This window comes from Herpailurus yagouaroundi, unplaced genomic scaffold (genome assembly GCF_014898765.1).
Source record: "Herpailurus yagouaroundi ecotype Mexico unplaced genomic scaffold, PumYag 210, whole genome shotgun sequence".
Classification (NCBI taxonomy): Eukaryota; Metazoa; Chordata; class Mammalia; order Carnivora; family Felidae; genus Herpailurus; species Herpailurus yagouaroundi.
The window spans coordinates 13,987,738-13,997,958 of NW_024412441.1; the positions used below are offsets into that span (position 1 = coordinate 13,987,738).

Genomic DNA, 10,221 nt, shown 5'->3' on the forward strand with positions numbered 1-10,221 from the left:
TGTTGTGCAAGCACACAAATAAAGGTTCTAAAGGTGAAATGTGGTGTGTCTGGCAACACCATGCTGCTCCAAACCGAGGCACCAGAAAGCCCTTTTGGCTCTGCAGAGGACTTCTCTCTCCTTTTACCCTGGGCACCAAAATTAGCTTCATCAACCTTAGCCAGTGCTGGAGTGAAAGCTGCCATTCTAAAATAGGATCTGAGGACTCTTGGAAACATGGGAGAGAAATACAAGGGTACAGTGGTTTACAGACACTGAAGAGAAAAATTGCAGTGAAGTGCTCTTTAAACCAAGTGCGTAGGAAATGAGCATTATCAGGATTTACTCCGGAATCTTTATTAGATGGATGATATTCTTCTTGCTCCCTGAAATCCCCACATGGCATATTTTATAAATCCTGATTTACTCCATTATGCACGACTGTTTTCATTCAGAAAAATATTGTAGAGATCACGTTCATAAAATAGTATTTACCGAATGACCTGTGCTTGAACTCAAAAATTTTTCCTTGCAAAGTCATTTTATTTCTAGAATAATCCGCAAAAACATCTGGTGTCCCATTTCCCCATATCTTTGATCATCCAGAATTGATTTTTTAAAATTTGTTTTAAAGTTCCTGGGAATGGATCCTCAAACAGCTCCTCATGAGCATAATTTTGTTGTTTCCATGTGGAATCCGTGAACAGAGCCAAGCAACCGATTTTTTTGTGTGTGCTTAAAGCCACTCTTTCCTGCAACTGTGTATGATGTATTTTTCCAGGACAATCTTTCTCAATACTCCAAAGTGCTTCAGCAACAGGAAGTTGTAAAGGTAGGAAGGAGGCCTGTAAATATTTGCTATAATTACTCATTAGTAATGAGAACAGTTACCACTTAAATTTGAGTCACCCCTTTTGTGCTCTTGTCTCTTTATTACCTTATAGCAGGAGCCTTAGGGGTCTAGCCGCACCAAGGGCACCTGGACCGAGTGGTAGATTTCACTGCAGACAGCGTGGTTTGCTCCTGTTAGCAGCTCAATTTCCCAAGTACAAAGTTAGGATAATGTTTTGCCCTTCCTTCCCCTTGCCCCCAACCCAGGGGCAGTCAGGACCAATATACAACGTGGTTACAATATGAAAAAAAATTTTTTTTGAAAATTTTGTATCACAAGTAAAATACGGTATTTGTTAATACAACATCAAGACACAGAGAAAGAGCACTGCGTGGCTAGACAATACAGCACAGTGACTTAAATGACTACCACCAAAAATAACCATATACTTTAACTGACGTATTTTAAAGGATTTATAAAATGCTTCTGAACAGTCTCAGATAGAACCCATGGATCTCTTATGCATAGCAAACCACTGACTCTCCACAAGAGAAAGGAGCCTCAGACTGAAAATAAGACCGAGAGAGTCAACTAAAGTTGTCACAGAGTTGACAAGCTCCTACAGAAACTATAATATTGGCTGTGCCCCCAGCAGTTGCAGGAAGCGAACCTGGGGATGGGGACTACCCTCCAGTAGCAGCAGCAGGAGTATAGCACAGTAGAGTCATTTTCCCACTCATGTGTTTCTTACACAGCCTAACCCAATAAAATCACTAATCTGCCAAGATTCCTAGAACCTCTCAGGTTTGACTTTTTTTTTTTTTTTTTTAATCGGAGGGTGCCATGGAAAGGGAAGTCACCAGAGGAATATAAGAAGAGAGTTCTAACAATCCATTTCACGGCTTTGTAGAATTGGAAAAATGCCCGATGGGTGTGTGGCAGATCAATACACATTTTTTTTTTTAATTTTTTTTTCAATGTTTTTATTTATTTTTGGGACAGAGAGAGACAGAGCATGAACGGGGGAGGGGCAGAGAGAGAGGGAGACACAGAATCGGAAACAGGCTCCAGGCTCCGAGCCATCAGCCCAGAGCCTGACGCGGGGCTCGAACTCACGGACCGCGAGATCGCGACCTGGCTGAAGTCGGATGCTTAACCGACTGCGCCACCCAGGCGCCCCTCAATACACATTTTTAACGGGGTCCTTTTCCTTACTCATGAACCACCCTTTCTGAAATACCCTCCCATGTGAGAAAAGAAACTGCTTCTCAGAGTCATTATCTTGCACAGAAGTTACTTGTAACTTTAAAACTGAAGAATTTTCCCAAATTAAGGGGGAAATGTGTGCCTCCTGGGAACACGTGAAGCCTCTGGTGGCCATGCCACGTAATCAGTGTTGCTGATGTACAAGTGGCCCCTGGGAAGGGCCCAAGGCAGTCAAACAAACCAGTATTTCTAGAGAAACTAGAAAAAAAGAAAAAGGCCACCTAGAAATAGATGACCTTCTGACCCATTCTGCACCTGCCTCCTTGGCTCCGGAGATCTCAAAGGGCCCCACCGCTCTTCCTGACTCCATACTTGCAGACCAGTCTGTGGCTTTCAATACCAGACAACTGGCAACACATTACACCCAGACTCTGCTTGAAAATCATAGATGCTATGAGTAGCACGCACCCACGCAGGACCTACCACACATACGGTGATGTGCAACTGCCAGTAGGATTTGCTTCTCTCTGTGTGATGGTATGTGTTGGTACACTTATAGTTTACAGCATGACGAAAACTCAAGAAACCCGTCTAGGCCCACAGTACAGAAGCCAATGGTGTGACGGCTACGAAAAAGCTCAGGGCTCCTCAGAGAAAGGGCTCTAGAAAAACGCAATGTATTATTATTGCAACGGTCATAGCTATTCTTTATTCCCCCCATCCATTCTTTCCTTCCTGTCCTTGCAGTTTCAAAAGATCAAAAGAGCCAGAGGAAGTCTTGTGCATCTTGATTTGGAGATGGTTCTTCAGAAGCCACAGAGGAAAACTTCTAACAGGTTCTTCTGCACAATGGGGTCTGAAGGCTAAAGTAATTATTGAAGTCTTGCCACCAGTTAAGGGTGGGAGGTGGAAAGCTTTGAACTTGTTGGGGGCAGTAGAGAACCACCTCCTATCAGAGCTGAGGAAAACGCACGAAAAGTAAGAATTTCCAGGACTTCCACGTCTACCCTTCAGATCTTCAATCCCTGTCTGTGTATGAGGTTCAATCCAGCGATGAGTCACAAAAAAGTAATTGTAATAATTATAAATACAGCAGCAAAAGCAGTTATCATCTAGAGAGTACTTACCACGTATCAGGCATGGTATTAGATAGCTTCGAAAAGGTAAGGCGGAATGGAGCCCCAGTTCAGAATATAGACTCTGGAGATTATCTGCCCAGTTCAAATCCCACTCCCACCCATGTGACCTCTGGCAGTCACCTTCCTACACTTCAGCTTTCCCATCGGTGAAATGGGGATAATAACAGGGCTTATTTAACGGGGTTGTTCGGAGGATTAAAAGAGTTAATCCATGTAAAGTTCTGAGAACAGAGCCTGCCCTAATAAGACTAAAATGTTCAGGTTTTGTGGTTTTGTCCTACTGCATATATGATTTCTATTAAGGACACACATTCTTACTACATAAAAGGACCTCCAAATAACTGTTTGAGGATGATGGAAAATGTGAGGACACATTTTCACGGGTGTTTTAAGAAGCATTAAGAAAATGAATCACACCAGAGCTAACCCTGTGCCGCACACTCAGCTCCCCTTCCTTCCATCACCAAAAGCAGACATGTAGCTGGATACACAGGACAGCCAGGTACAGGTAAGGTTAAGGTGCACCACAAAATCTCTACTAGATTACACATACCAAAGCCCTCTCCTATTTGCAACCGGGGAGAGACACTGGCAGTAAATGTAGGAACTGTCTGGGACCTGAACAGAAAGATCCTGAAATGGAAGGCAGTCACCGAATCAGACACTGAAGAACAAGGGCTTGCCTTTTTCAGATCCTAGAACCTTTTAAAGGCTATTGAGAGCTGAACACCCCCTCCCCCCCCCCCCCCCCCCCCCCCCCGGGGAAAGGCATATATACATAGTATCTTGCACCCAATTTCAGAAGCTCATAGACCATCCCCTGAAGCCTACTCACAAAGCCCATGTTAAGAAGTTCCCTCTCTCTCAAGGAGCACCTGGGTGGCTCAGTCGGTTAGGAGTCTGACTTCAGCTCAGGTCATGATCTCTCAGTTTGTGGGTTCGAGCCCCACATCGGGCTCTGTGCTGACAGCTCAGAGCCTGGAGCCTGCTTTGGATTCTGTGTCTCCCTCTCTCTGTTCCTCCCCCACTTGTGCTCTGTGTCTCTTGTCTCTCAGAAATAAACATTAAAAAAAAAAAAAAAAAAAAGAAGCTCCCTCTGTCTTCTTGGCCTTCTTGAAGTCACAGCTGTCTACACTGTTATCCTCAGAGGGAGAGGGACCACAACCTCTATCCCCATCACTCCCAGGGCCCTGCTAGAGACCCCTTCCCATGCCCCTCACCCAAAAGTTCTAAAGAACAGCAAACACACATCTTAGGGGCCTTTCTGTCCATAGTATGGAAGTATACAACAGGAAATACTCCTGAGTCCTCCATTTTCTCTTTACTCTCATTACCCCCAACACGGACTACCCCCGTTTGACCCTACCAGAGTCAGTCTCCATGCTGGTGATCAGCATCTGCCTGTACGATTCCAGGAAAAACTATGAACCAACTCTCCCACCCACAAACCCACACAATACCTTTCAATAACTGCGTGCTTATGTGTATGGTTATGAGCTTCTTTTCTTTAGCTTCAAAAGATTTGATCTCAACCAAAAAGTTACATGTAAGCTGCTACCTAACTATATTTTTAGGTAAACCTCCTTATGTGTCCTCCTCCCCTCACCAATCAAACTAAACAACTTGAAGGACCATATCCCCTATTTCTTAGTCTCTTGTTTAGCATTTTCTCCAGGTACAGGTGTCCGACACTCGTTTGTTGTCTTAGGGATTTACATCATGGTGTGAACAGCAGAGCCGGTTTCCATCAGGAGAGATGACATCATGGTCCGGGGTGGCGGTGGGGGGGAGGGTGGCGGGGGGGCAGGGAGGGCTCTGGTGAGCCAACATTGGTAACTTCACAATATTGGCAAACACCCGACCAGGTGAACTATCGGTGATGAACTATCAGTGATGGGCAGTACTGAAAGCAAAGGGGGAGATTCATTAGGCTAAAATGAAAAGGAAAAGTCATGTTGGTAGGAGACAGAACTGGGGAAAAGCCAATAAAAGCAAATAGGACTGGATAGGTTTCTTAAAAAGTGAAAAAGCCTAAATCTTGAGACAAGTAATGATGGCAAGTATTTTCAAATGTATGGGGCTAAAATCCTGGAGCACTAAGCATTATCTAATTGGTTCCTTCTTTCTGTAAACATTTTATAGAATAAATTCCTACAAAGTTGAGGATCACCCTACACAGGCACACACGTGTGCACACACACACATGTGTACACACAGACTGACTGATTTACATTCCAAGTGAATTAAACACTTTAGTACCACCAACTCCATACAGGAATCAATCTAGTAGCTGCTTGAATGTGTCTCCTGACAGGGGGCTCACTACTTCACAATGCAATCTGCCCTACTGTGGAACAGTCCTTGCACTGGTTTTGTTTAATGAGGTCCACATATAAGTAAATTTTCTTGTAAGTGAAATAAAGGGAGAGCACTAAAACAACTGAATTCATACTTCCTCAAGTTTATAGACAATGGAACCAGGCTTCCTAGTTTGCAAAAAGCAAACAGAACTGCTCCTGCTGCAGCTTGGAGTCTCTTATAATTATCTAGAAGAACAAATCTCCTTTCTACAAGGTTCAGTGATTTGGCGGGGGTAGGGGAGAGGGCACTGTAATCCCTTGGAAATCATCCTCACTGTTTAGAGGCATTTCAGGGCAGGGGATACTATTTGGTCAACAATAGGAAAATACATCATTAATGAAAGTAATGAACCAGGGTTCTGATTCTTACCAGCACTAACTTTCCTTGTGACTGGAAAAGTCACTTAACCTCTCTGGGCCTCAGTACTAGATGATTTCTATGACCCCTCATAAAATGATCGTTAAGCCCCTCTTCAGCAACACTGAAAAAAACCTGAGCCACAGCATTCTTTTTGAACTTTGTGAAAGCTGTATGAATTAAATTTTATTTTTTTTATTTTTTTTTAATTATTTTTTTTTCAACGTTTTATTTATTTTTGGGACAGAGAGAGACAGAGCATGAATGGGGGAGGGGCAGAGAGAGAGGGAGACACAGAATCGGAAACAGGCTCCAGGCTCTGAGCCATCAGCCCAGAGCCCGACGCGGGGCTCGAACTCCCGGACCGCGAGATCGCGACCTGGCTGAAGTCGGACGCCTAACCGACTGCGCCACCCAGGCGCCCCGTGAATTAAATTTTAAATGCCTGAACCTAATGTGTTAAACCAACTCCGTATCATCTCTGCATGGTCATGCAGTGGACAGAGATAATCAAATGATAAAGAAAGATTTATAGGAAATAAACTTAAATTGAGAAAAAGTGCCTAGCAATAATATCCCCATCAGAATTGGGAAAAGATGGGCTTTGCGTTTATTTTAGCAGAGGAACAACTAACTCCAGCCGGCAGGGGGATGGGGAGGTAGTTTGAAAACTTCTCGTCCAGATGTCTCCAACTCTATTCCACTACTGGCCCTGCACTAAGTGACCTACGCATTCCAGAAAGGTGCTCTGAGCTGGGTCTGGCTTTGGGGTAGACTTTGCTCCCTGATTATCCAAAGATCTCATTTACATTTACCTGAACCACTCTCCAAATCCCCACATCGCTAAGGATTTCCAAACTCTTCTCTCCCAGGGAAGGGACTCAGGAATGGTTTTATCAGGAGGTGAGACACTTTCTAGCTCTTCAGAGAATCAGGAACCTTAACTAATGAGACCCCCACTTGCTCAAGATAGACTGATACAGAAAGGGGAGTGCAGTACCCTTACCAAACTTCAGCTTCTGACCTCTGAAATCAATGGGAATGCCCACTACCACCCAAAAAGCGCACTTTGATACCCATTCTGGAGGCCAGCCAGCCAACCTTTAGAAAGCAAACTCTTTACTATTAAACATTAACATATCCATGGAGGCATAAACGTTTTTGGAACAAAATAATCCCGCCCACTTCTTGAAGGGCTGTTGTTAGAAGGAACATTGCAAAAGCTCTGTGCCTCTTGAATTTGGGGTAAGAAATGGTTCTGTTGAACCAGAAGATTACAAAATCTTAAGAACCCATGTGCAGAATCATCATCCTGAGAGCCCCCTGGGCAGGCATCACTTGTGAGGCACGTATGGAAAGCTAAGAACAGACACTTAGATGTAACTAAGACAGTAACTAAGACAGTATCTTTGAATGTATTGGTTCACATGCTTTAATTACACCTTGGTCCCGCAAGGAGCCTGCAGCGAACAAACAGAGCCGGGCAGGAAAAGTAAATATATCTCAAAACAACCCAACAGGAATTGGACAAGCCCTCGTGGGGCTCTGGAAGGTGAGGGGCATGCTGTGTATGCTGCCAGTCTGGGACGCAAAAATCAAAGCAAGCCACAGAGGGCAGACACACTGGGCTCGGTCACCAGCTCTGCTCCTCAGCCCCAAGGGGGCCTTCAAGGCGACTTCGCACTCGATCCCCACAGCAGTTCTCACACCCGCCGCAGTTCAGGAGAGTTAATTGGAGTCTGTTTATCCACTTTCTTTCCTTCTCCTATTCCAGCTCTCTCCATCTCTAACCAAGGAGGTAATACAGCCAGAATTATCGAAGTAATTATTTCCCCTACTCTCAAGTTTCTTGCAATTATTAAAATACATAACACAAGGACCCAGGCGCTGAGCCGCGGGGAGAAACTGACACTTCACACATCTGTCAAGATTACCATCAGGCCCCACCTCCGCGATTGCGACCTTCCCCGATAGGCATCACAGTTGTAAAATGTACCTACCATAAGTTCCCTCGCCGGCTCCGGAGCCCAGAGCGCGCTCATAAGAGCGGACTACAACCTCGTTTTTTGGTTGTTCAGTCGTTAGTATTGGCATCATGACGATGCAGGCTGTGTTGGTTTTACAAAATACGTCTTAAGAGATCTTAAGGTCTCTTGCTTTGCCGCCGTCAAAAGACACAGGACCCCAGAGAAGCTGCGAGGCCCTGGGGACCCAGCGCGGCCGGGCCCACGCTCCCTCACCCGTGTCAGGCCGGGGGGGCGCCACAGTGACGCGGGAGGGGGAGCCAGGCTCAGTCCCCTCCCCCGGCGATCCGGGAGCGCCGGCCCGGGCGCCCTGCCAGAACGCGCGCGATTCGCTCCCGGTTATCAAATCCTTATCGGTGCCCCGAGGTGGGAACCGCCGCTTGACCGAAAGATGCACTGTTTCTGGCGCAGGTCCCACAGTGGAAGTCAGAACAAGAGCAAATCAATCCCGGAACTGAGCTCTCCCGGGCCTCGGTTCGGGGTCAGTCACCCCCTCCCTTCGCGGCTCCGTTCCCCCATCTCCGCACCACCGCCCCGCAGCCCTGCAGCTTATCTGACCCGGCTCTGGCCACAAGTTCGATTCGATTCCCCCAAACCCAGCCTCGCCAAGCCGCCGCCGAGGGCAGGGCTGAAAGCGCCAGCCCACCGGGCAGCCCCAGAGGAGGAGACCCTGAGCAGTTGGGGTCTAGGCGGCCGGCCTCGCTCCATTGCTGGAGGCGAGGCCGTGCCCACGCCGTGCGGCCGCGCCGCGCGCTCCCACCCCCGCCCGGAGAGGGCCGGGCGGGGAGCGGCTGGGAGGGGGCGGGAAAGCAGTGAGAGTTGGCCGGAGTTGCCTCTCACCCAGAGCCGAGAAGCTAGCGAGGGCAGACGCGCAGATCGTGGCTGCCCTTCTCTGTCCTCTTGAGGGAGAGACACCAGGACCTGCCGGGGTCACCCGGTGTCGCCATTCCCTCCTCGCACACCAACACACCTGCCCCCCGCGAAGCAACCTGGCCCACCACCCACTCCTCTCCGGAGTCAAGGTGCGGGACCGGTAAGGGCGTTTCTCCAGGCTTCAATAAGGTCTGTAAACCCAGAGTTGGGGGGGCCCTTTGCTGCGTACTGGCCCTTCCGCGGGGGCGCGTCCCAGAGCCGCGCTCCGCTTCCGGCCCCTGGCTAGTTTGGGGCGCAGTACGAAAATAGCTCACTTGCAAGAACCCGAGGGGTCCGAAGGAAAAGAAGACGAGTGGATGGTGCCCCACATGCAAGACCTGAGAAGGTCAAAAGTTGACCTAAGTCGAGTCAACCCAGAAACATTTCAACATGCTGGCCACATGAGTTCGGTGCGGGGACTGGAGCGGCGGCGATCTGGGAAGGTTCTGCGCCCCAGAGCCCCTCCGACCTCCAGGGCCATCTCCCTGGGCCTCCTGGCTTCGTTACGCGCTCAGATTCGTGATTCCTTCGGGCCACAGAACCCTCCCCTGCGAAGCCGCAGCCCCGAGTCCGCGTCCAGGGACGGGGCACCTGCTCTCCCTCTCAAACCCCTCCAAACCGATCCTCGGGCCTCAAAGACCTCTCCACACTTCTCTCCTAGTCGCTCTTGGTCGTGCCGACCCCGCGCAGCCTGGCCATCCCGCTCCAACCAGGTCCCTCGCCGGCTCGGACGCCTGCTTACCTTTTCTTCTCCTTGTCAGTTGTCATTGTCGCCGTGGTGCTCTGAGACGCCGGACACCTGGGCTCCGTGGCCGATGGGGATTGCAGGCGCCGCCTTCGCTGTGGCCCTCGCCAGCTCCTCGCGGCCGGGGCCGGTGTTAAAGGTCCCAGGTGCTCACAGGTCCCGGGCGCCCCGCACGGTCAGGTGGAAGTTTGCGGGAGGCTGGGTAGGTGCGGGGGAGGAGGGTGGAGAAAGGTGACTGGGAGGAACCTGCACAGGGAGGCGGGGTCGGGAAAAGGAGTGGGAGGAGGCTGTCAAATCCAAAAAGAGGGCAGAGAGAGCGGGACCGAAGTTCCTTTTTCCCACGAAGAAGAGTCACTTTTCTGGGTTTTCAAAAAAAAAAAAAAAGAAAAAAAAAGAAAAAAAGAAAAAGAAAAAGAAAAAAAAAGAAAAGAGAGAAGAAAAAGTGGCTGCAACGATGGGAGTTGGAAGAGTCCAGGGCCCGGCAGGCGCGTACGCGGAGATGACCGTACAGTCTCAGGACACTGCCGAGGATTGTACAGCCTCCTCAGGCTAGAGCTGTGTTGGGTGCAGGGACTGTGTCGCGGACCGCTCTCGAATGTCCGGCTCCCGCGGCCGCCCGCCCACTTTAAAAACTCCTACGGCCGCGCGGGGGAGGGCGCTGGGGGC

General features: G+C 48.7%; 1 protein-coding gene across 2 annotated transcripts in view; it reads right to left on the reverse strand.

Annotated features, from left to right (window-relative positions):
* EPAS1 (endothelial PAS domain protein 1) overlaps nucleotides 1-10,172 on the reverse strand; it is an 85,330-nt gene extending 75,158 nt beyond the window's left edge. For both annotated transcript variants that reach the window (XM_040453841.1, XM_040453840.1), the window contains exon 1: nucleotides 9,553-10,172. In XM_040453841.1, the coding sequence (XP_040309775.1) occupies nucleotides 9,553-9,578 (26 nt within the window). In that variant the 5' untranslated portion in view covers nucleotides 9,579-10,172. The remainder of the gene's footprint in view (nucleotides 1-9,552) is intronic.
* Nucleotides 10,173-10,221: the final 49 nt, after the last annotated feature.